Here is a 26,237-nt window from a genome sequence, read left to right on the forward strand (position 1 = left end):
TTACCAAGTTTCGAAGAAAAATTGGATTACATACTCCTTTTGGCATTACTTGACTGTCAATCCGATCCATGAACTTCAATCCAAGGATTATCGCCTATGATTTCGATCAGGTTCAATATATAACAAAATGTTCCAAAGTAGGATATTAAATAGCCCCAGTAATAAACGGTTGTTTGCTATTGGGTTTTTGTTGCAACTTGAAAATATGTCATGTTACAAACCAAAAAAGGAAAATGGCATGGGCCAAAATAGGAACGATCGTTAAAAAACAATTTCGATCATTGAATTACATTCCTTGATAGTTGAAAAAGAAAAAGTTTCACAAAGAATTCATTTTATTTTTATTTTTTGAACTATTACAGGTGGTCGAGTTGGTAAGAGTCTCCAGGTGTGGAACCTCCATAGCCGGGTTCGAATTCTGCCGACGCTTATTGGAGTTAAATCCCAATATATTCTTGGTGGTCAGGGGGGAGGAAATGTTCTGACAGGATCCCCGAGCACGGATTAGTCTCTGAGCTTAGGAAGCCTTTGAGGACACCATGTGATTGAACAATAAAAAAAAAAAAATTTCATTTTTTGTGGTCTTCTTAGAAACGGGCATGTATGGGTATATGCTAGATGCTAGTGTATCTATATCTTTTCCATGTTCCAACCATATGGTGCCTGATTACATTGTGCTATGGTCCTATGGACGCTATCCGGAGTACTACACTAGTCAGTGATTTGATTTGCTAGATGATTTGAGTCCATAGACTGCGAATCTTTACGTCTATCTTTTGGTCTTTTACATTTTCTTGTCCACGTCCCATTACAGATGTATCTACTTGCTATTGGAAGCTGCAATATTTGAATATGTAGCTTTATAGTTGATGATATGAATTTGATTACTGATGTTCAAGTGACATTTTTTTGTTGTTGCCAAGTAGAAACAATAAACCAGAAGACAGGGCATCGAGCAACCCCCCTCTCTAACAATCAAAATGAAAAGACAGACGAAAAAGCTAAGATGAGATATATATTCTGCAGGAAAGAAGAGAGTGATGTCTCATATATTGCAGCCTAGGCACCAGTTAGGAAAATCGGTTTGAAACAATATATGAGCGAACTTTAAGATATATCATGGACCAAAAGCTTAATTCTTTCCAAGGATTTAATAACAGGTTTCTCAGCAAACAAATATGAAAAACCGCTCCAATAAGAGTAACTCAGTACCTCTTTAATATTTCTCTACATCTTTTTACTGGCAAAAATTTGTCTACAAATTTCTTTGAACTTATTAATTGCCTATTCTTTTGTATAGGTTAGCCTTACAGCCATCCCCGGTGACTACTGTAACATAAGGGTGAGTATTCCGATGGTTCCTTTCAGGAGCCACTTTCTTTCTGACCATGGTTGCAATCTATAGCAATCTAATGGAGACTTTGCTTCCTTTTTAGCGGACTAACATGTTAGCAGGTCTATGTCCCAATTATCAACATTTGTGCACATCAAAGTACCAAGCTCCACTTGGTTTTTCATCATTGACGACAAATTCATTTACCTAAATCCAGGCAGTCAATAATGAAAAACCAAGTGGAATCGATCACTTGCTGTGACATTTTGACTTCTTGTGGCGTAGCTTCTGAAAGTGAGAAAAGGGAATCGAGAATTCAGTAACTACGTAAGTGATGATATCAAAAGTACTGTCATTTATGAAATAGGAACAGGTTAAGCAAATCACCCAGCAACACAGAGAACATGAATTAACGACTTGCAATTTTTGAAAATAATCAAACTTCATTGACGCAGTATGTCACAGAATTAGTTGAAGCGCAAGACGGGTCAGGCTTTCATTACCACCAGGCTTTTACTAACACTTGTCTGATACAAACCAGCTCCACATCTTGGTTTGCTAAGGCTCTATATTCTGATTCAGCAGAGCTCCTTGAAACTGTTGGCTGCTTCTTAGATTGCCAAGAGATTACATTATATCGCAAGACATTGCTTCTTAGATTATTAGGTCATCGAGATTAACCAAATATCAAGGCGTTCCTCGTCGCACAAAGACAAATCTTTCCTATGTATCATTTATTGACAAAAAAAAAAGACAAAAAAAAAAAAGGATCATTTGTTGAACAACTAGAAATACTCGAGTTGTGACTCATGATTGTTTTAAAATTAAAAAAAAAAAAAAAGGGGTTTTAATAAGCTAACAAAAGTGTTTTTCTTTTATTTTATTTATTTTGATAAAAAAAAACAACTAGTTTATTATTAGTTGAACTCATGACTTTCCACTTATAAATGGTAGACTTTATGTTACTAGACATTGAAAGTGCTTTTGGCAGCGTACGTATAGCAGAAAATTTAGAAACTCAAATCCCAGTTTGCCAACTCAAATCCCAGTTTGCCACTTGATTTGATTGTCAAGTAATGGTGACTTCTGTTCCACGAGGAAAATTCCAATGGCTCTTTGAAAGGAGCCACTTTGTTTGGGACACTGGTTGGAAAAACAAATTGTCCAAATTGCAATTACTAATCTAAAACGTGCTGGAGACATTTTTTCCTTGTTTACACTACAGATAGCATGACTATGTCCAAGTTGTTTCCACTTGGTTTTTAGTCGACTGAAATTTCATTATGTGAGATTGTGAGGTGAGATTATTATGTAAATGGCATTGACAACAGGTTGTGGATAGAAACTGAACGTGAAACAATGAATGCTTTATTACACGTTTTATTAAAACCTACATGAACAATTCATCAAATATGAACAGATTAAGTAACTCACCCAGCAACAAACCAGAGTACGTACATGAACAATTCACAAACTTTTCTCAGAATTTTTATACATATATGAACAATTCACAAAACTCTTCTCCCAAATTTTGAAATCAATTAAACTTAGATTCAGAGTATGTCATAGAATCAGTTGATGCACAATGTGGGTTGAGCTTCATTTACCGCCAGGCTTCAATTAGCTCCCTCCTTGAATCTATGCGATTCAGGTTGCTGATTTTCCTAGCCTTCTCAACGGGCCCTGTTCCCCATACTGCAGCTTGCTGATCACTTATTCTTTCAGGTCCCATTTTGAAAGTTGAATTATTCAATTGATCAGGTTTGCTCTTCACAGAGTCCCCTTGAACTTCAGTTGTCATGGTGTTTACAGCTTCCATTTCATTACCCAAAGTGTCAACTTGATCAGAAGTACCACAACAGTCCCTGCCATTAGGAATTGGGTTCTCAACGAGGCTCTCTTTGACAACATCTTCATGGCATGATTGCAAACAGCTCTGGTGTCCATTCTCATCAGCAGGTTCTACACAAAAGACACGGGCCTCTACCACATTTTCTTTCCTTTCTTGCAGTGTCTTCAGAATAAGAATCTTGAGGAAGTTCATCACTTGAACAGCATACATCAGTGCAGTCAAAGGATCTGCCATCTAAAACCCAACAAGTCAAAATCTGCAGATGCTCCAACCATTGATTAACATAAATCTCACTGGCCACTTCTATTACTGGTTTTAAACATATGATTAAAAGTGAGATGATTGATTGTACAAATGCTCATAAATCATCTGTTGATAAATTAGCATGGGTGCCAACAGCAAAATTTTAAATGCATGAAGGGTGCGAGGTGAAGAATACTGTAACAAACTAACATCAAAACTTGGACATAAGAAAATGAGAGCTTCACCTGAAGCCTAAACTGAAGAAACAATAAGAAAACTTTGATTTGATTATTAGAAAGTCCCTCTCCGAACTGTGAGAAGAATTATGTGCCTGCTACTAATAGGAGTATGTCAAATGCAGTACAGATAAAGAAAGAGAAAACAGAAACAGGACTAAACAAACACACCTGAGTCATGTTCGGTGCAAAAACCATGGCAATATTGCGCGCATTCATCTTGTTTAGATGTTCGTGTTTGACAACATCAGCCATAAGGTTGACCGCCCAATCCAATAGAGCAACTTCGGTAGAGGGTAGAAGCCTCACAAGCTCTAAGCAGTCGTCTTCTGTCTGGCACTGCATTACCTGCTCAGGGGCTAGAGAATCCAGAAGCCCAACTGGGAGTTCCCTAAACCAAGCCTAAACAACCAAAGTTATACATCAGATGAAAATACCAAGATGAGGCAAACAAGGCCACTTTGTTTTCTTATGGGTGTTCTCAGCTAAATCATGGAGGCATACAAATGGCACTCACAACCATGAACAAGAAATCAAGATGAGCATTCAAGTCAAGGAAAGATCCTAAAGTCCTAGCATGTCCGCCAGAATGAAGAATAATAGGGTGCATATGAAATTTCTCCAGATATGTGCACCACTAGAAAAGGTTACTCAAGATTTGACTTGTAAAAGAAAGAACATGATAGACAATTTAGAAATGGAAGAAAAAACATCCAACTACAAAGATATTGCTGATTTTACGATCTAAATTGTGGGTCTTCATAACAGCTACAAGCACAATGAACATCATTTATTGAAATCCATTAGACTACAAGTTCAGTAATGATTGAAAATGCTCAGTAATTGTTGAGATCATGAATTTACTGGGACACTACAGCCCAGTAGTAAACTTATCTGTCTCCAAAGGTCTGTCCTAGGTTTTAGCTCAAGAAAGTTTCCCTTTTTGCCTAGCAAAAGGGAATAGTAAACTTGGTGGACAGAGAGAAGACAAATAGAGAGTAAGGGACGAGGAGACAAAGCTAGAGAGAGAGAGAAGAGAAAGGGGGAAAGGAGAGAGGAAGACTTGAACCATAGGATCTCAATGTGATTCAGTTTTTTCCCAAAAGAGTTGAATAATAGCCTCATAGCCAATTCATAAGGGCAATCTGAGAATCCTATTAAATTAGATTCATAAAAAATTCCTCTATGAAACAAACCAACAAATTTACTTCCAATCGAATTACCAAATTACAATAAACTCAGAATCTCATCATTAGTTTAGGATTTACCATTCTTGATTGTACTAGAAGAACTTGACCCAGTGAGTTAAAATTCTGGTAGAGAACAAAATGAACTTGCAATGCAGCAAACATCTAATAAATTCAAGAATATTTTCATCACTAAATGTTCTTGATGAAAAGGTACAAAAGATGGTGACAACTGATAATTGAAGTAAATGAAACTACAACAAAAGAGGTCCAAGGGTGCCATGATAAATTGCGCCAAGTCATTCCAGTTATATAATATAGAAAAGCCAGATTTTGATTTCATCCTTGACCTAAGGAACAAGCAATATTATTTTTATAACATCTTGCTTAGAAATATATCTGCAGATGTACGTTTCAACAGAGCTGCTATTTTTCTTGAAGGCCAGTATTGAATTTTCCTTTGGTTGGTATTTCAAGTGATAATAATTACCTGTGATGTGTCCCAAAAAATTAGAGACTTTACATGAGTATCTCTACATTGCTCCTTGTTGAGGTCTTGCAACAGGACAGATTTGTTTAAGATAAATTGAACTGTTTGTGGTAGTCCTTTTGGTAACTACTTTTCTAAGAACCTTGGAAAGAAAATAATCATTCCAAAAAAAGGCATTTATCTTTTAAATTCCTAAGAGAATGATAATCTAAATCACTCTTTGCCATGATTCCAGAACACAGATATGCAACTACATCCCCTCTGTCACTATTGTCACTGAGATTACGTTAACAGATTCATCTGAAAAGGCATATGAAAAAAATTGCTATAAAGTACCAATCCCAATGCCATACCTTGATCAGCCCTGCCAAGCAGTGTATGTCAATGCCTTCAGGTACATCTCCCCTGTTTAACTGGCCTCTTATATGCTCCTCTTGACTGTTTTCTCCATTAATTCTGAATATCCCTTCTACCTATGTGCATACAACTTGAGAATGTCAGGGCCACTATTTAGTATAGTTAACCTATATATTATGCGCAGAGCTGCAGAACTACCCTATCTGACACAAAAAATACAATAGATGAAACAGAAACAATAGATGAAACAGAAGTATGGTTTTACCCAATTCCCAGCTATGAGAATTGCATAAAAACATTACAGTAGCATTTGAAATCAAGCATCACGATACAGATATGGATACTAGTGAGAGAAGGGAACAGATGCATACCTGTAGACCTCCTTCAGCATACAACCGCCCTTGCATAAGCAAGAGAATTGTCGGCACACTATTCCCTCTAGAGTCATAAGACAATTGCATGGATTTGGTAGATACTCCAAAAACAGTTCGACTGAAAATGAAAATTTTTAAAATCACTGATAAACATAGAGGCAGAAATGACAGTAGTTGAACCGACAATGACAAAATCTAAGACTTGCTTCTCGAGAATAAATATGGCAGTAGTTAAATGATACACCATTAATTAAAAGAAAAACTGTCATTAGCTTTCACATCAGATACAATTGCAAAGTTTGTAATACAACTTATGTAACTAGGTAATAGAATTACCTACAGAACATGACATTTCATTGAAGCACTTCATAACATTTCTGGGTTTAAGCAAACTAACAGAACAGGGAAAATAGACAACCTCACAAAAACTTCAATGCAAAGAAAAGCAAAAACTCTACATGTAAAACTCACAAAATCTAACAATTCCCAAAACCAATGCAGGTAACCAAAACCCTCAATTTCTCAAACGCAGTAATTTGTTAAACCCCAAATTTACATCACATGAAAAACTGATCAAGAAGGTACCTTGCACTCGGAGGCCTACTGGGAAGTTCAGGCTCAAACTCAACAGGCAAACCCAAGAAGCCATTGAACCTGTCAAAGGTGACATGTGCCACGTGGCGCACATTGGTAGGCCAGCCGATCTCCATGGCGCAAAGCTCCCTCCTTTCCCTCTTGCAAGGACTCAAAGACTTCCTGAAAAACGTGACCAGCAATGCCAACAGGGACAGCTGCTGCCGGGCGTCACAGTCCGTCACCCAAGACTCATCCCTCGGGGGTGCGCAGGTTAAAGAAGACGGCGGTGCGGAGGTTAAGGAGGGTGGTGGAGAAGAAGAAGAAGAAGAAGAGGTGGTGGGTGTTGGAGATGTAGAGAAATGGTCAGGATGAGAATGGAGGACGAGCTCTGTCATGGCTGGCAAGCGAAAGCGACCCTTTATGTTTCTAGAAAAGAATAAACAAGACGAAACAGAGAGACCGTTTCCAAGACTGAACGCTTTGGTTTTTTGGTTTGAGAAATCCAACAAGACGCTAAAGAAAGACCGGGTCTTGAAGAAGGTTTTGAGTCAGAGAGAGAGAGAGAGAGGAATGTGGGACGTGAGTGTCATTAACTGAAATAAAAATGGGGTTTTCTTTGTTGAACCAGAAAAGGAACGACAATGAGTCTGTAACAACAGAGAGGATGAGGGGGTTGAATTTTGTTGGGGACGGCTTCAGTTGGACTGTCATCTTCTACGTGTAGACCTTTTTTTCTTTTTGGCTCAAATAAATTGTTTTATAGTTGACTAAAAAAAACAAATTGTTTTATTGTCAGGTTATTATTTTTGTTTTTTTGGAAGAAACACGGATTAAAGGATACAACTACACAAGTACATCATCCAAAATAGGAGGAGGCAACTGAAAATATCTTGTTTGCTTGTTTTGGTTTACTATTGTGTCGTGAGTCTCTTGCGATGGCTAGGATTAGAATTGGATGCTTGATTGAAAATGTCTTGTTAATTTGGTGATGTCAAAGTAAGGAGCGGACGTACTGATGAACTCTCGTCACTTCGTTGTAAACATATATTATACAGTTGGTTGTAATCTCATTATATTCAATACATCCTTGATGCTAATAAGATTTGAATTTCTGACCACCACGATTTTATTTAGTCTTGGTAACTAAAATAAACATGCTAGCTAATCATATTTCAAACACTATGACGTATATGTGTTGGGACACATTTTCTTCTTTCTAGTTCGACATCATATTTGGCTACCTTTTGCATGAGAAAAGATCTGTTCTTCTTAGGTTCCTTATACATGTGCCATTTTTCCATTGCAGCATTCTTAATCGCCAACAATATTCATATTATGCTCATTTGAGGGTGTGAATGGGTTAACTGAGAATTTCACTGTGGACTATTGGAATACTGGGAGCAGCATTATAGATAGTACCCACTGCTGGTCAGTCTCAGAGAAAAACTTGTCTTTGTTCCTCAGGATCCAGGGTGCGTTGTTAAATAGTTATAAAGAACTGCATGCTTATCATTCTTATACTTCTCATATAGTTCTTGTATATATTTCCCCATATGTTTTTCAGTGTGTCAAACTTGATCAGCTTGCACTTCATCTACATTCTCATATTGCTTCATCCTCCATGCATGGCATGTTAACAAGCAATGAGAAGATTTGCTTCTATCAGAGTTTGTTCAGGTATGCCAATCAACTCTCTTTCCTTGGTTGATCCATGGAACACGTGCACACACATATTCAAGTATTTGTACACAGGTTTTTTTTTTTAATTATTTTTTTTTCTAAACACATTGCTTATTTTTTTACTTCAGGTTTTTAGATTTGGTACTATTGGTACTAAAGATGGTAAACCAGCGAATAAATTGACTAAGAAGCATATTATGTTGCAGAACCATTTTCTGGCAATCTACATTGTCCAAAAAAAATTCCAACGAGAAGAGAATTACATTATCAAAACTAAACTTACTGATGAGCATGTTCAAGATATTAGCGCGACTGCAACATCAGACGACTACATTTTACCTTCTTTTTGCATTTCTATTTTGAAACTTCAGGTATTCTTACTTAGCAAGACTTGACTGTTATCTAATACTGTAATTGTTGTTTTCTGTTGTGCTTTTACTTTTGCAGGCTTTTCGCCTTTTGGATACATCTTTTCTTTGGGATTCTTCTCTCACCAGCGTCTTCCTTAGGCATCCAAAGAGTAGACAATGACCAAAATTCATTTATCTAATGTGACAGTCAGATGATGCTTTTGATACTGGAACACAACAGTTGTTATCCACATAAAGCATCAGTTATATATGCTGGAAATCATGTGCTTCACAATACCAATGACTGCAATTGTGTCATTGTATACATATGTAAGCAAGTCTTTCTTTTACAGTGCATGACAACTGTGGAAGTGTACATCAAACTCAAATCTGGACGGGGAAGGATGCATAAATGAATTACCTGTGATTCCAGGTCTTGGCTGCACTGATAACTTCTAAACAAAGGAATCAGTCATGAAGTTTATGAAACTTGGTTGCCCTGATAACTTCTCACGCTATAAGGTAAAAGCACACCTGATTAAATATGAAATTATTTTTAAGATATGCTAGAAGGTTGTTACTGAAGGACTCCTTTTTCTTCTTCTTTTTTTATTCTTTTTTTTTTTCCACTGCTAGCAGAAGTGCCGAGTTATTGGACAACTGAGGAAGTTGAGAAGGGAAACTTGATATATAAGCTTCAAACGTTCTTCAAATCTTGCATACTCCATGCCTGGAGGGACAGAATTTCCACTCTACAAAGCACGAAGGTGATGACCTTTCAGATCAGTACACAAATGAGCTTCTGGGCTGTTGTATGAGGTATTAAATGAACATGTGAAAGATTTGTTTAAAACTGAAAACTTCATTTGATTATTGTTAGTTAATGATCACTTAAAACGACGGAAATTGATAATTGTTACACACTCCTAAATACAGTTATTTGTCTATACAAGCGGTTTTATTTGTAATAATAGTAAGTATAGGGGTCCTGCGGCAAAGTGCGGGCATATTTTCTTGTTACAATCATTTGTGAGTCAATTTAACGTACGCAATAGAAAGCGTCTTATTTTTTTCTTGATGGAATGCTAAGTTTGATATCTGTCTATTTTAACACCTTCCTCCTTTGCTGATTGAAAAATCCAAAAATTATAGCAGTAAAAGGTTTTCCAGAGACCTACTGTTCACATTTGACTGCCAAAGAAAAAATGTCTAAATAAGTTTATGGTGCTAATTAGATGTCGGCTGCACACTTTGAGACCCCACTGCGTAACTTTATGGCCGCAGCTCTAGTGCACTACACTACTGAACAATTGAGTTTCAGTAATTTTGAATCTGGCCTCTCTAATTAGTAAACAATTTTGGATACTTTCGTAAGATTCTCGGTGCATTTAAAGAAATCTTAGAAGGTTGCATCAGTGAAAGGCATTGAGAAAGCTTATTGGGAGCCAAATGCATTGAATGGCGGCTTATCAGTAGTTCAGTACTACATGTGCTGTACAACAGTACCTTCAAAAAAAAAAATAAAACAAAGTTTTCGCTTTCACTGAACAAGTTTGTCTTCATCCATTTCTTTAATTTCTTCTTCCTAATTACATGCATCAAAGCCTTATGCTGGAAAAAATTTAGCTTTATGTCCTGCATCCAATTCTTATTTGATTAGAGTGTGGGCTATATGAACTGATGTGATGTATAGAGTACTCAATTAAGTTGATCATATAATTTTTGTTTCAATGATGTCAGGTAAAAGTGCTCGAACCTCTTGGGACAGTCACTTCTGGCTGTCAGTTCTTGGAGCCAGATGGTAATACTGAACTCTAGCTATAACTCCTGATTATTTGACAAAAACTTGTTCTCGTATTAGCTGAGTTTCTGAACCACATTCCAAACCCAGAGGAAAAAATAGCCATGAAAGCTATCACCCCAGCAGTCCTTGATAACAAGGGTCATTTGGGAATCATCTTTGATACAGACGTTGATAGGTAGTTTTTTGTGACCCTTGAATCTATATTATTTCCTAATTTATTTCATTGTTCTTATAAGTGCTTTTAGATCTGCTGCTGTGGACTCTACTGGCATTGAGTTCAAACAGAATCTTCCATATATTGTTCTTGAGGAAGCAAGAATTCTTCTTATTGCATGCATTACGGATGACAATTACATTATTTTCTCTCATTATACTCGTATATATCCTTCTCCCCTCATCAGTTTGACCTTTGGTGCAAACAACGCAGCCTATGAAGATCAAGCGTCATCTTCATTTGGAGGGGTTGACAAGCTCGATCAACACATGTCATTATCCTATTTGAGCTCCACTTCATGTTTCTGCAAATGCTGGTAAACTATTAACCAGGAATGGATATGAGGCAGCAGTCTCGATTTGTCATGTACATAATTTATCATTGTTATATTAGTTATGCAGGGAGATCGAATGAAAGGGGTCAACCGTATGATCTTGCATCGGCGATGAGAACATGATATTTATGTTAGTGTAGTAGTAGACTTAATTTGGAGGCCGGGGTGATAAAATTTTCATGTTTCTGCAACTACGTACCTTGAAAACTTTAAAGATGGTTTCCATATGTGTAGCCACTACAGTCCACGGAGAATCATAGCTCTGCAATACATTTACACATTGAAGTCAAAACCTTAGAACAGCTTGCTAGTTTTGTTTCCGTTCTGGAATGTTAGCCCTCCCGGCCCTGTCAATTGTTTCACTCAGCTTGCCATAATTAATGTGACTTGATGATTCTTTTTTATATTCTCGATCTATATACTAAACGTGGGTTGCACTGTTTACCGTTCATAAGAGCTACAGTGCCTCGGGGGTGGAAAAAGACTGTTCTGCCCTCCTCCTTCTTCTCTCGATCTCTTCTAGAGCCCTCTACTGTCCTCACACCCGAGTCAAAATCCACCTCAAAACCCAAAAATCACCGCAAAAGAGAGCAACAGAGAGTTGTGAGCAGCAAGAACAGGACCATAGCTTCAAAGCCAGAGCGGACCCAGAAGCTTCAAAACCAGAGCCGACCCAGACGAGCACAAAGCCACCATCATTGCTGCACAGTAGTGAAGATTGACCTGGGATTGACGACGAAGAGACTCTTTGGTTGATCATGAACTTGACTTGGTTTGTTTAAATCTCGGACTCCTCCTCCTCCTCTGCAAATCAGCTCAGGTTTCTATTCTCAATCTTTTGTCTTTCTTGTGTGTTTTTACTGATCACCAAACACTGTGGTGAGAGGACAATGATGTTTGTATTTTGACCATACTAGGACATTGGATGAAAATTTGTAGTTCATTGCTGGCACATTGTTTTGATAGTAGGTTGGAATTGTTCAAACTTCATTGACGTTGGGCAATTTGTGCAACGTCATCATTTCCATTCGGCTGTAGACGAATTTGATGTGTTTTACATACATTTGTTTGCTCTGTCTATGTTGCTTACTGTTTGCTTTATCTATGTTATTTGTGTTTCACATTATGGAATTGTTATTTGATAGTGGGTTGGAAGAGGTTGTTGATTGTTTGTTTTGATACTATGATCATTGTCTTGGAGTCGTTACTTTTGTTTGATGACCATGTTTACGATGATTGGTGTAGTAAACTACTGGGTGTCATTGATTGCAGTTTTTGTTTCTATTTTTCTGAATTTTTGCTCTTTTTAATTTTTGGGCAATGAAATTTGTGTTCTTCTGTCCAGAGAAAGAGGCGAGATGAAAGAAAGGGAGAAAGAGAACCCGGGAAGAAGGAAGAGAAGGAGAAGAGACAAACCGGAAGCTCTTGACTAAAACAACACAAGTGGAAGGTATTTGTGGTTTTGTGAGAATTTGATTTGATTTCTTTTCTGGGTTGTATATTTGATTGGTCAATAATTAGATGCTTGAAAATTGAATACTTGGATATTGGGTTCTTATTGATTTTGTTTGCAGGTTTCGCTTGCTATTATTGTTATTGCGTTTCACTTTATGAGTATTGTTGTTTTCAGTTTTCCATTATTGAAATGATCTGTGTGTGTTCTATGTAGTTTCGCAGCAGAAGATAGTTTCTCTGTACGAGAGGTTCTGTCAGCTCGATCACAGTGGCGGAGGTTTCATCTTCGCCGACGAGTTTTTTGTCTGTACCGGAATTCGCAGTCAATCCTCTCTCTCAGGTAAGCCTATCCCCAAATAAAAGTTAAAGCTTTCGTGATCTGAGGGTAGTAAAATTTCGAAGATTGAGGCTTTTATTGAATGGTTGTTTTTGCTTCATATTTTTTTGCTTCTCCAATTCGTTGTTATTGGATAGGTTGAATTCTCATATAATTTTGGGTTTCACTTATATCAGTTTTGCATTTCTCAGTTTTGGCTGGGTGGACATAGATACTGGGGGAGAGATGGAGCAAGACCATACTTGCTCTCAGGAGATGCTTCTGTATCAACACCCAATTTCCTTTTCTCATCAGAGACATTTGATCAAACAACAAAGCTACTTAGTTTTGGGGTGACTTGCTCTTAGGAGATGCTTCTGTATCAACACCCAATTTCCTTTTCTCATCAGAGACATTTGATCAAACAACAAAGCTACTTAGTTTTGGGGTGAATTCAGGTCTTCCTTTTTTTCTCATCAGCTTCTCTAATTTCATATTAGAGGGTTGAATTCATTTTTAGGTTTTCTATTCTGTGTTTATTAATACTTTATTTTATGATTGCTTCTTGGTAGTGAGACTAGCTAAGGTGATTGCAGGAAATAGGCTACTACGTCAAGAATAAGCTAATGGGTTCCATCATTCTTTTTGTGCAGAAAGATATTCAAGGGAGGATTGGCAAAGAACAAGCGGTTCTTTGCTTTGCTCAGCTCACTGGCATTGGTAAGTTCTCATTGAATTGAGTCACGATCCTCCTTAATATTTTCATTTCAATCCTTTCATTTTAAACAAAAGTCTTTCAATTGCGCAGGTTACAATTAGGAGTTCAATTGCGTCTGAATTTGGTTTGAATGTTGGAGCTTTTGGGATTAATTTGGGTTTGTTTCTGTTGACAACCACAGATGCAGAGAGGGAAACTCTATGTTGGATATTATGTGGCTGTGAAGGGGTTCTCTGCTTTGCTTATCAGCATTGGTAAGCACTTATTGGGTATCTGATTGGTTATTTTGCAATGTGCTATGAAAGCGAAATTTTTCTGTATAATTCCATTCTTCTTGCTTTCTTATCGGTTTTTGTGGGTGAGTGAGTGTAATAGATTTGGTTACTTAATTGGATGAATAGACATTTCTATAAGTTCAAAACTGTGGCTATGGTTAGAATATGTAATATATATATATATATATATATATATATATATATATATATATATATTGAGTGATGAAACAATCTTTATTCTCTGAAGCAACATTTCTCCCATGTTGTGAGAGTCATGGATAAATGTTACTTCAGAGAATAAAGATGGTTTTTCCTTTTCACAGAGACGAAGGAGCTGGTGATAGTTTTTCTTGGAGAAATTGAGCTCATTTGAGCAAATAAGAATATCCCATTGAGCTGGCACCCATTTGATCAAATTGGGGGATTTGATTGAGCAATCAGAGATCTTTGAAGGATTGAGCTCCGGGTAAGCTTCTTATTGTTTATTGGTTTTAAATTTTGATACATGCAGTTGTGGGTGGGTTTAATGAATTTGGGATCTTCAATTTTGTTTAGATTGTGAAACTCTATAATCCAAGAATACTATCAGCTTGCATAATATGATAACCATATATCTAATGGCCTTATTAAGTGATAACCATCATCGTGTCCAGCCAAGTAGAGCTCTAACATAACCTAAGGTCCAAACTTCATCTGTGATAACACAAATGTTTCAATTGAAATCATTCAGATCATTAAAACACAAAGATGTAGACTTTATTAATTTTCATTGTAAACTACACCCTCCATTTATGTATTTGACTATTTTTGTGTTTCACTGTTAAATTTGAACAAAGAATAGCCTGACTTACACATTTCTTTCAATTTCACTTTAGACCTAACCGGAAACATTGGAGTTGACTTTTAGTCTAGTTTCACAATGTTAGTAACCGAAAGAAGCATTAGCTTTCCTGCTAGCCAAATCTTAATTGGAATGGAACATCTTGGCCAGTACTTGATGTTGCTTTGAAATTGTTGTTTAGTCTGGTTGGAATTGAATTAGTGTTCTATTCATATCTAGAAATGGTTTAGTCATAAACAAGTATATAAAGGCAGCAATATCTCACAGAAATCAATTTGAAACGGTTTGTATATATTTGCATTCTGTTTGTAAGATAACTTGCCATCAATCATAATTATATGTGATAATTGAGATTTTTCTTAGTGTCGGATGTTATGTGTCTATTGTTTATATACATGCTTCATTTTATGCAGTGTGATTGTGGAATCCCTGAAGGTGGTTAGCTTGCAAGGATTTGCCTCAATTTTGGAGCCTAACCTCTGCAGAATTGTGAGTCAAATTTTGACTATTTACTGATTATAGTTGAATTTTGGTTGAGACTAGATGCGGTTAGATGAATCTCTTCAATATGTTTATCAATTCAGTGAAGCATCATCTTGCTTTTAATAGTTCTGTTATTCAAATACTCATGTCATTCATTCATCAAAATCATGTAACGGAATCACTTTAATGGAATTTTTCTGGAATTATATTCTGCAAGGGCTTCTATTTTTATTTATTTATTATTTTTAAATTTTTTTTCCTCTAAATAGAGATTTTGAGACAAACCTTCAAGGGCTGAAGCAAGTTCGCAAACCTGTTGTGTTTCATTTTCTCTATTTAGACCTTTGGGGTGTATTAGAACACAGAAGGTCCTAAAATTCTTGAGTTTAGTTATGGTCTATACTCAGTATTCAGATTGGTTTAGATGGATTTAGTTGTTTTGTACCACAGAGGTAGTAAGTGTGTGTTTGGGAATGTCTCTGAAATGAAAGTGCTTTTGGGTTTAATGTCAAATGAATTTGGAATATGTTATCTGCATTGTTTTGCTCGCTTTGAACATTATCATGATAGAGTGGTTTAATGTCAAATGAATTTGGAGCAAGTTGTTCACAGTGACAAGTTCCGCAGCAAAGCGCGGATAACATTTCTAGTATTTACTATATACTAATTCTCAACGCACTGTTCATCGGCTTATGAACAGTGCCTGTTAAGCCGGGCCGTCACTGTGAAATTATGATTTTAGCCTGCTTTTCTGTCCTAGGTATAAAAGCCTTCTTCTGCGACCGCCGATCTTTCTTCTCTATCGCTCCCGTCCATTTCTCTCTCAAATCGCTGTCAAATTTCATCTTTCTCCGGCTCAGGCCAAATTCTTTCCCAGTATAAGCAAAATTCCCAACTCTTTCTGTCTTCGGGAAGCCTTTGTCAAGATCGACATTTACTGTTATGCAGTATCAGACTCAGCAGCAGTAATTGGTCGGTGTCGCTGCTGCCGCCATCAAGGGTTTCCTCTTCCCTTTTTGTTTTACCCAATCTTCTCAGAGATTGAAGAAAATAACCTTAGGATTGTTGAATTTTGTACCCGATTGAGATCAAATTTCAGTCTTTTTTTTATTCTTCTGACTGCAGGCACGATATCAGCATATTGATTTTGCTCCAGTCTTGCAATATTTTGGTTGCAAAACCTGATCACATGATTGCATGCCTAATTTCTAGACCCAAAATGGGTCAAAGAGAATGAATATACATTGCATGTGGGGTCTTTTTGTTTTGTTTATTGGTTTTTATGTGTTGCTTTTGAAGGTATCATTTAATTGTGAAAGAAAGCTTTGGAGGAGAACATAATTGTGTATCTGGAAACTGGTTGTGGAAAGACCTAAATAGCCGTGTTGCTTATGTATGAACCAGTTGATACTCAAACCTCAGAAGAACATGTGTGCTAAATCCTGTAAGTCAAGTCCCCAGTTACTTACATTTGTAAACAAAAGGAAAATATTGGATTTTTATATGTTTCAATGCTTGCAGGAAGATCTTTGTGGTATATATGGATCAAATTGCTCCCAATGGATTATTGCAATGGAGGTAATAATAATACTGAATTCTTTCTTTCGTATTTGAGCATATTAATGAATAACTGAAACTGAATAATTGGGGCTGAATCTTACTAGAAAAAATGTGGCGTGTTACTCTTATGCTTATGTTTTGATTTTTGCAGTATTAGAAAGAATGTGGCTATCATGAAGCCTCATGAAGCAGCCAAATTAGTTGCCGAATGAGATTTTTCATGTAAAAGGACACTCCCCTGAACTGAAAGAGTAAGCCAATCTTATCTTAGACTGAAGCATTTTCTTTTTGGTAATCACCTTTATAAAGTAAAATGTCCACAAATCTACTTCAAATTTCATGTTATTCTTAGACCTGCAAGACATCGTGAGTCTCCAAGCTGATAAACACTCTGTATCTTTCTTCATGATTGTCTTTCAAACTTCGAGTATCTCAAACCTCAAATTAATTGATTACTTTTGCAACTTATTTAGAAAGTCTGGTTAGACTGCTTATTTCACTTTTGTTGTTATTGATAAAAGTTGAGTTTGCAATACACCTGTTACAAGTTTTTCGTTGTTTATATTGCCGGGCATACCATTGGAAGCATGGTAGGAAATGTCATGGAATTTTCTGGCTTCAGCCATCCGAGACAAGTTCGTCTTAGCAGGAGTACAACATTTCTTTGATTCTGTTGGAAAGTCAATCTCCAATGAGAGCTTCAAGGTAAATGTTATTTGCCTGCACAGCTGTGAAGCATTGGTATTAAAAACTCAATTTCATTTGCGAAACAACTCATTTTATTTTTTATATACAATAATGGGAAGGCTTGATGGAATAGAGCCGTAGACAGCGACAGAGAGAGCTAAGGAAACGACCTCGCAGCTTTCAAGTTTTGAGCTGCTTAACCAAAACAGAGCTTGCAGCGATGGAGACAGAAACGGCGGCGATTCTAAGCGACCTAGGTAATATCATGGCTGTTGACCTTCATCATCAATTTATGTCCAACCCTTTTTCAAGGTTTTTTATTTTTATTTATTATTATTATTATTATTATTATTATTATTTTTTTTTTTTTTTTTTTTTTTGTATGGTACTGGGTTTTGTGGGTTTTTTGCTTCCTAGAACTTATATAAAAATGGTTACTGAACTCAAAGTTCATAACTTTCAAGCTTAATCTACAACTATGGAACTGGGTTTTATTTTTTTCCCTAATTTTTGTTAACGTTTGGATTTTTATCAATATGAATTGTTTGAATAGTAGGGTATTGGTTTTGGGTAGGATTTTGATAGTAAAATTGATACTGTCCTCATAAGCTAGCATGTAGGCTCTGCACCATTGAAAATGTCTAGAGAAGTTTGGTTGTTCAATGTAGTGTGGGATGGTTTTGTTCAGTGCTTTATTTTTATTGAATTTTAGGGAGGAATCAGTGAATGAATGTTGCAAGAAGAACTGAGTTAGTTCAAGCTATTGCAAATAAACTTTTCAATTGGCCTTCGACTATGGACTCTTTGCTTCGTCTACGGCTAGGAATTTCATCTGCTTTCATTTTTCTTAAGCCCCATCAAAGTAACAATCTTAAGAAAGGAAAATTGCCTCTGCTTCCTGGTCACTCCTTGCAACTTCAGAACTTGCTCAAGGTACTCTATGTTTTCTTTTCCTTTAGTTGTTGGCTGTGCTTTATAACTGTGAAGTTGTCACTTATGTAGTTCTTCTGCTTATGAATGAACGTGTTCTTCAGTATATGTGAAATGGGGAAATGCATAAACAAAAGTTTTCAGCTTCTCTTTCCTTATTACTTTTGCTCCAAATCTTCAAATGGGAGATGAAAATGTTGTTTGTTGATCAAAACCACCCCTTATCATAGATTCACAGTAATATCTTTCATGTAGTATGGTTTTCTGAAATTGCAAGTAGATATAAGATAGAAAGAATTGCTAAGAAACTCTGAATATGTGTTTCATAAGTAGTAATGTTGGATCCAGTAAGCTTATTTCATAAGAAATCTGTTTCAAAGGAAAGATGCACCTAGTATCCTGCTTTTCTTAAGTTAGTTTGGTCAAATAAAAAGGACATGTGACGGAGTTGCTGATTGCATCATATTGTTTGAATCTATCAGGCCATGTTGGATCCAAATCCAGTCTGCAGACCATCAGCTAAAGAGTTGGTTGAAAATCTAATGTTCCACAGGGTGCTAAAAAATGCATGGGCCTAGGACAACCACGATTGCGAATTGAAGAGATTGGGGTATTGTATTATAGTATATGTCATCCTTTTGTGTCTGCCAGCCCAGTAAAATAGGCAGAAGTATGTGAATGGCCAATTTTGTATCTATAATTCTCCCTCATGTATTAATATGCACCTAATTTTCCTCCTAATGCGGTGCATTTTTTATGAATCCTGAGGATTCCTTGGTCATGGACTCGAGTATTTTACTGGTAATGGAAAAGTCTAAAGCCTTTGTTGGGTGCCATCTCTACAGATTTGGATTGGAGATGCACCTCTATGATCCTATTAAGGACCAAATTGCGAGTTGAAACCTTCTGTCATTCATTTAATTCTCATTGCAGCTAGTTGTGTGACAGAGAGTCCTGTAAAGTGGAGTTTTCTTTATATTTGCTGTTTGACAGGACAAGAACATGAAACTCTGATGTGTGACAGAAATAGGAATTAAGTAACCAAGTGAAAAACAAATTTGATATTGAAAAAAAATTGCACAGCTAAAGAGAGAAGAACCAATGTGATGTTGATTTCATTCGATAGAAATTGATTTACAAAGTAGTGTGTATAACCCATTAACTGGGTTTAAGAATGAAAAAAATGTACATTAGATACATGAAGGAGTAAAAAATTAAAATGAACTATCTAAGAAGTGGTACTCCTAGCTCCTGTAACCAGATTATCAAAGAAGTGGTCCTCCTGTAACCAAATTGAAGTTGTTGCCCTCCTCCCCCAAATTGAAGTTGTTGCCCTCCTCCCAAACTGGGGTTTCTCCAAGCAAGTCATCCATAGTAAATAAATCACGCCCATCATCAACAAACAGATCTGGATAAATCTCAGGCAAATAAAAATCTAGATCATCCATTTGTGGATAGGGCAACTCGTAATTGGGATGAACATCCATTTGTGGATAGGGCAACTCGTAATTGGGATGAACAGTACTGCTGCTGCCTTGTTCCTGATGACAAGTCCCTTCCTTTTTCTGCCTTTTAGATTTTGGCTTTCTGGGTTGTGGAATGCTCTTTCTCTTTTTATCATTAACTACTCTGGTATTGCTCCCCTTTCTAGGGTTTTTTCTCAGAGAGCACAGTACCAAATCCGAATCATCATCAAGCTGAAACTCTTGCATCAACCAAGCGTCGTTGTGACTCTCGTCACAACCGCCCTCGTATCGAAAGTCCCGCTTGAGCCCAATAACAACACCATCATCCTCAACCTCTCTCGAATATTGACCACTCCAAGTGCCGGAACCCACTTTCCGATCAAATCTCTTGGCGGTGGGACTCAGCCTTCTCCGATGGGTGAAGAAATAGAGAGTATTTTCATCCTCCACTTTCTTGGACTCACCGCCGCCGTAGATCTGCCAGACAACCCAGGGCTCCTTGTCTCCGTAGAAATGAGGACAATCGGCGACGAAATCGGTGCGAAACTGGTCACCCATGGCGATCCTTGTGCGGAGATAGTAATCGAGCAGTTCCTGGTCTGTGGGAAGGAACCTGACCCCGACTGGGAGTTTGTTGGAGAGAATTGCCATGATTGCAGAAATGGAAAGAATTTCAGAGAGACCAAAAAACTAGGGTTTCGGGAAGGAAAGAATTTCAGAGAGAAAGGGTTTCGGGAATTGGAGAATTGAGAGAGAGAAGAGTGAAGAGAGCAGAGTGAAGAGTCTTCGTGGGGGTTGGGTTTTATAAAGAGGCTAATCCTAATCCTATACGGAGTTGGAATCAGCAGTTCTGTTCACACGCGCTTTTGTTTGCAACGGTCACAAATATAAGAATTAAGATTTTTTTTTTTTTTTTTTTTAAATCCCCACCACTCGTCACTCTTTTTTTTTTTTTTTTGAGAGAGAGAATGGAAAGAATTTCAGAGAGAAAGGGTTTCGGGAATTGGAGAATTGGAGAATTGAGAAGAGTGAAGAGTCTTCGTGGGGTGGGTTTTATAAAGAGGCTAATCCTAATCCTAAACAGAGTTGGAATTGCTCTCAAACGCGGTTCTGATATTCACAAATAAAAGAATTAGGGTTTTTTTTTAAATCCCCACCACTCGTCACTCTTTTTTTTTTTTTTTTTTTTTTTGAGAGAGAAGAGTGACTAGTGGGTTTTATAAAGAGGCTAATCCTAATCCTAAACGGAGTTGGAACACTTTCAAACGCGGTTTTGTTTGCAACGGTCACAAATAAACTGGAGAATTTTTTTTTTATTTTTTTTTTTATTCAAGGAAAGTTCTCTATTAAACTCAAACAAGTAATACAAGGAAAGCTAATACAATCTCAGAAACTGAGATCAGCCCCTAACTGGAGAATTAAGAGAGAGAAGAGAGGAGAGACGAGCGGGGGTTTTATTTATTTATTATAAACAGAGGGAGGTTAATCCTAATCCTAATTGGTCACAGAAACAAGTCAAAAAGTCAACACAAATTCCTGATACAGTCATGCTGTAATGTACAAAGCCACATGATCGAAATGAATGTCACAATTACCATTTACCAAGATAGGAAAAACCATTTCATTTTGTGTACCATTACCGTAAAAGAAGAATTTTTTTAAAAAGCTTGCGACTTAATGAGGACACAAAATCAAGCTTAGAGCCTAAAAAATACTGAACTAAACCAAAGAATTTTCTGAGCAGCGAAGCATTCATTTGGGTAAGGCTGGTGACCTCGTGCAATATAGGCCCAGTTTGGCCTTGAGTTCAACCTTGGATTAAGCAACTTATTTCTCAATTTAAGTCGCTGAAGTTGTTTGGTAAAATAACAACCATCGATTATAATCAGAATCTCCCACTTCGCTAGGTATAATCTACAAAGTTGCTATATTGGTGCTTCTAGAAGCAGGGATTTCAAAAGTTGAGATCACTTCTTGACTTTACCTAGATTACCCATTTACCCTCATCTAATATGTTATATTGCCTGATCTCATTTTACTTATTTTTTTTATCTTTTTTAAAAGATGATCAAAGGGTTTCACATTTTACCATTCTAGACTGAACCAAAAGATATCGACGCCAATACAAAAAGATACTCTCCTGCTCTAAGTTCTCTCCATCTACATATCTGCAGATGATCACTCCTTTACAAACTTATTTGGTAAGGCTATGTTGTTTTTGGATTTCTTATGAGTCTAAAAAGTCAGTCGCTTGAATTAAGCAACTCTGTTTCTGACATATTGATTTAGGGTTGTACGTATGTGTGATTCTTGGTTATCTTCTGTAATATTTTCATATTTCTCTCATCTATAAGGAGGAATGATGCTTTGAAGTTTCCTAAACCTCCCAATGATAATGACTCAAATTATGCAACTTCAAAATTAAAATTGAAATTATATTTTCACAATTTTATTTTGACATGGAAATATTATATTGTGGATGCTGGTTACCCACAAATGAGGTATCATCTTCCACAATTTCAATTCGGCGACGAACCTACAAGTATGTAACCACATGAACTTAGCTTTTAGGAGAGGCGCTAAGCGTATTTTTGGAGCATGGAAAAAAAATAAAGATTTTAAAAGACATGCCTAGTTATCAATTCATTACACAACTCAAAATAATTATTGCAACAATGACGCTTCATAACTATTCAAGAAGACATAGTCGACATAATATATATATATATATATATATATGCTTTTCTTAGGGGAAAAAGTTTAAGATTGGTACATGACATATAGGCCGTCCCGAAGTTCGGTGTATTAGGTTTCAAAGAATTAACTTTGGTACATGATGCTACAATCCCGACCCAAAATCGGTGTATGCCGTTACAGCTCCCATTAGTCAGTGTGATTTTGGTCAAATTTGTAAGGACAAATCCTTCATGGATTGACAAAATAAAAATTGCAGAAGAAGAAGAAGAAGGAAGAAGAAGGAGAAGGAAGAAGAACGAAAAGGAAAACAAAGAAGAAGAACGAATAGGAAAACGAAGAAGAAGAAGGAGGAGGAGAAGAAAAAAACCAGATTTGATTGTCCAAATCAAACCTTGATATTAGGGAGGAAGAAGGAGAAGAAGGAAGAAGGAAGAAGGAAGAAGGAGGAGGAGGAGAAAATTAGATTTGGGTATCCAAATCAAAACTTGATATTAGGGAGGGAGGGGAAAAAAAGAAGAAGAAGAAGAAGAAAGAGGAGAAGAAGGAAGAAGAATAAGGAGGAGGAGGAGAAAATCAGATTTTGGGTACCTAGATTTGGGTGTCCAAATCAAATCGAGGAGGGAGGATGGAAGAGGAATAAGGAGGAGGACAAGAAAATCAGATTTTCGGTAACCAGATTTGGGTATGCAAATCAAATCGGGGAGGGAGGGAGGAAGAAGGAAGAAGAAGGAGGGTACCCAGATTTGGGTATCCGTATGAGAATTTTTTTTTTTCTTTTTTAACAAAAATAATTAAGGGATGGAAAATTTTATCCACATACCTTTAAATACTAAATACACATCATCTTGTGTGTTTAGCTGTGAGGACTTTTTTAAACACAAGTCTTCTGGATTCTGAGAGCAATTTTTCTCATTTGACTCTTATTCATAATATTAAAGAGCCTAAAATTGCAGTTGATTTCAAGCCTATAGCCCTTTGCAATGTGGGGTATAAAATTGCTTCTAAGGTGCTTGCTAACAGATTGAAAGTATTATTGCCTTCTATTATCTCTCCTCTTCAAAGTGCTTTTGTTCCTGGCCGTTTGATATCTGATAACACTGTTCTTGCATCTGAACTTGCTCATTTTATGCGTAAGCTCCGACATCAGAATGAGGGTTTTGTCTCCCTTAAGTTAGCTATAAGCAAAGCATATGACAGATTGGAGTGGACTTTCTTGATCTCTATCTGATCTAAAATAGGGTTTGCACAAAAGTGGATTGACACTGCTCTTTGTTCCATTAGAACAGTGCGTTATTCTATTCTGCTTCATAGTAAACCTACAGGTTATATTACTCCTTCCAGAGGCATCAGGCAGGGGGACCCTCTTTCTCCATACTTATTCATTTTGTGTGTTGAAGGTCTCTCGTCCCTTATTTCTCATGCAGTATCCTAGGGTTCATTGAAGGGGCTGAAGATGAGTCCTCGATCCCCAACTATTCATCATTTGCTATTTGCCGATGATAGCTTTATATTTGGAGAAGCCTCTGTGGTGGAATGCTCTACATTCAAGTCTATTTTGAATGTGTATGAGCGTGCTTCTAGCCAAAGGATTAATTTAGAGAAGAGCAGTGTTGTCTTTAGCAGGAATGTGCACCCGGATACTAAAGCTAATTTAGCTTCTATTTTGGGGGTTCAGTGTGTGGAGGACCATGGCAGATATCTAGGGCTTCCACTTCATGTGGGAAAATCAAAAGTGGTAATTTTTTCTTATCTTAAGGAAAGATTAACTAAGAAGCTGATTAGTTGGCGCACAAAAATCCTGAGTTCTGCAGGGAAGGAGATTCTGATTAAGGCAGTGGCACAAGTTATTCCAACGTATGTTATGAGTTGTTATATGCTTCCTAAAGGTCTTTGTGAGGATCTCCACCAACTTTGTGCTCAATTTTTTTGGGGAGGTTTAGATTCTAATCGCAAAATTCATTGGCGGTCATGGGATAGGATGTGCCTGTCTAAAAGTGAGGGAGGTTTAGGTTTCAAGAATCTGCATGCTCATAATTTGTCTCTGCTTGCAAAACAGGGATGGAGGTTACTCACTAATCCTAATTCCTTGTTGTCTCGTTTGCTCAAGGCTAGGTATTTTCTGAATGGTTCTTTTTTGGATGCAGATATGGGGGAATCCCCCTCGTATGCATGGAGAAGCATTATGGAAGCTAGAACTGTCCTTCAGACTGGATTATTTTGGCAGGTTGGTAATGGCTCCTCTATTCATGTTTGGAGTGATCAGTGGATTCCAACTGTTTCTCCTCATCAACTCTGTAAACTGGCTGCTTGTAATATTGAGCTAGTCTCTTCCTTGATAGATGCGGAAACCAAAAGTTGGAGGGTTGATGTTCGCAACGTCTATTCTCTCAAGAAGTTGTTGATGATATCTTGTGTGTTCCTCTCAGTCATAGAAATCGAAGCGATCGTTTGAGTTGGAAACTTGGGAAAAAGGGTAAGTTTTCTTCTAAAACTGCCCACTATGTAGCTCGGGAGGTGGTGATAGGGGATGTCTTTGCTTCCACCTCTCTTGGTGATCCTTTTAGTATTCTCTGGAAGTCACTTTGATGGTGGTGGTGGTCCTCGTACTGCCAGTGGGTATAGCATGTAAATAGACATGTCAACGTCCTATATGCTAATGACCAATAGTCATTTGACTTGTTAACAATGATGCAGTGTTTATAATGTAAATATAGCTAGATATCATTATACTAAAACTATATTTATTGGTCTTAATCAAAGGCATGGCCAATAGGCCTTTTAGGCCATGCTGAGATCATATCTGTAGTAGAAGTTCAGGGCTTTGATACTGATATTTTGTTGGGACAGAATTTAGTCAATTGTTAGGCCTGTAGTTGCTTTATGTTTTTTAGCCACCTTATAGGCTTCTACCAGTTGTTTAACATGATATCAATAGAGTAATGAAGCAATGAACTTGAAAGTTTTGATCCTTATTTTTCACTTCTCGACTGCTTTCCAAGGTTACAAAGTTTTGAAAGACCAAGTAATCTGGTAGTAGGTCTAGTCTTCATTATAAATTATATAACAGAACTGACCTCATGCAAAGGCTTTCCAGCTTCAGTATGGTTTATGAAATCCATGATTCCCATTGCTTGGCCTATATTCACATTACGAAACTAGTACTAACTTAGCAAATCTTATAGAAATTAGAATCTAAATATATATATATACCTTGTTGACTAAACAAAAAAAGAATATACGCACATATTGGTCCTGGCTCTGCCTTAAATTGGTCTACTATGTACGCACGTATTGTTCTCAGTACAGTAATTTTGTTTTAATAAAGGGTCCTACATGTTTCAATTTGATATAAATAATCCATCTACAAATACCTTGAACTATATGTTGCATATTAGTCTGTAATCTTAGTTTGTGTAATTTTTTCTTTATTTCAGGCATGATGGATCGTATGAACCTTTAATGTCTAATGGAAGTGACGGTAATGAAATGCAAATACACCTTTGCTATACCCCATAATCTCCGCCGCGAAGCTCTTCGGCTTATCCCCAATACCCGACTTTGATTGCAAAGGCAAAGACCCAACTTGAGGTGGCCACTGAGAATAGCAAAGGTGGAACGACGTCCTTCCAAGAGCACCGAGAGAGACAGAGTTGAATTCTTTCTCAAACCCATGAGGCTAAGGCTATGTTTGGTATGGCTGTTCCTTGAGAAAAAGCTGGCTTGTGCTTATTTCTGAGAATAAGTGGCTGAAAAGCAAAGCTGCTGAGTGTTTGGTAAAC

General features: G+C 37.1%; 1 protein-coding gene and 2 long non-coding RNA genes across 18 annotated transcripts in view; 2 read left to right on the plus strand and 1 right to left on the minus strand.

The window, feature by feature from the left end:
• Positions 1 to 2,685: 2,685 nt before the first annotated feature.
• LOC112202236 (rho GTPase-activating protein 1) lies at positions 2,686 to 7,360 on the minus strand. Of its 3 annotated transcripts, none has more exons than XM_040519473.1 (6): positions 6,658 to 7,360; positions 6,070 to 6,190; positions 5,695 to 5,814; positions 3,836 to 4,066; positions 3,674 to 3,759; positions 3,135 to 3,412 (listed from the first exon to the last, which is right to left on the minus strand). In XM_040519473.1, the coding sequence occupies exons 1-6, from the start codon at positions 7,041 to 7,043 to the stop codon at positions 3,286 to 3,288; spliced, it is 1,071 nt and encodes a 356-aa protein (XP_040375407.1). In that variant the 5' UTR covers positions 7,044 to 7,360; the 3' UTR covers positions 3,135 to 3,285. The 3 variants fall into 3 exon arrangements, with proteins under 3 accessions (XP_024198953.1, XP_040375407.1, XP_040375408.1); XM_040519474.1 differs by lacking the exon at positions 3,135 to 3,412 and adding an exon at positions 3,420 to 3,441 and having other exon boundaries at positions 6,658 to 7,359; XM_024343185.2 differs by lacking the exon at positions 3,674 to 3,759 and having other exon boundaries at positions 2,686 to 3,419; positions 6,658 to 7,356.
• Positions 7,361 to 10,642: 3,282 nt separating this feature from the next.
• Positions 10,643 to 26,237, plus strand: part of LOC112166847 — a 37,509-nt gene continuing 21,914 nt past the window's right edge. For 5 of the 14 annotated variants that reach the window (XR_005799634.1, XR_002923419.2, XR_005799633.1 and 2 more), the window contains exons 1-7: positions 10,643 to 10,657; positions 10,910 to 11,850; positions 12,376 to 12,480; positions 12,700 to 12,825; positions 13,014 to 13,259; positions 13,455 to 13,521; positions 13,701 to 13,773. This is a non-coding gene — a long non-coding RNA (uncharacterized LOC112166847). Of the gene's footprint in view, positions 10,658 to 10,909; positions 11,851 to 12,375; positions 12,481 to 12,699; positions 12,826 to 12,998; positions 13,260 to 13,397; positions 13,522 to 13,593; positions 13,774 to 26,237 lie in introns of all 14 variants that reach the window. The other 9 variants (XR_005799636.1, XR_005799632.1, XR_002923427.2 and 6 more) reach the window with 9 other exon arrangements.
• LOC112166849 lies at positions 16,296 to 19,117 on the plus strand. Its single transcript, XR_002923438.2, has 6 exons — positions 16,296 to 16,562; positions 16,640 to 16,696; positions 16,830 to 17,383; positions 17,485 to 17,622; positions 18,078 to 18,298; positions 18,778 to 19,117. It is a non-coding gene; the product is annotated as an uncharacterized LOC112166849 (long non-coding RNA).

Source organism: Rosa chinensis, chromosome 5 (genome assembly GCF_002994745.2).
Source record: "Rosa chinensis cultivar Old Blush chromosome 5, RchiOBHm-V2, whole genome shotgun sequence".
Taxonomy (NCBI): domain Eukaryota; kingdom Viridiplantae; phylum Streptophyta; class Magnoliopsida; order Rosales; family Rosaceae; genus Rosa; species Rosa chinensis.

What these genes read in the sequence shown, in the direction of transcription:
- LOC112202236 (XM_024343185.2), bottom strand. Translation starts at nt 7,043, where the DNA reads ATGACAGAGCTCGTCCTCCATTCTCATCCTGACCATTTCTCTACATCT. An exon ending in AGTAGGCCTCCGAGTGCAAG is followed by an intron (nt 6,191 to 6,657) that starts GTACCTTCTTGA and finishes TTTCATTTTCAG; the next exon opens with TCGAACTGTTTTTGGAGTAT. An exon ending in GCTTGGCAGGGCTGATCAAG is followed by an intron (nt 4,067 to 5,694) that starts GTATGGCATTGG and finishes TTGGTTGTTTAG; the next exon opens with GCTTGGTTTAGGGAACTCCC.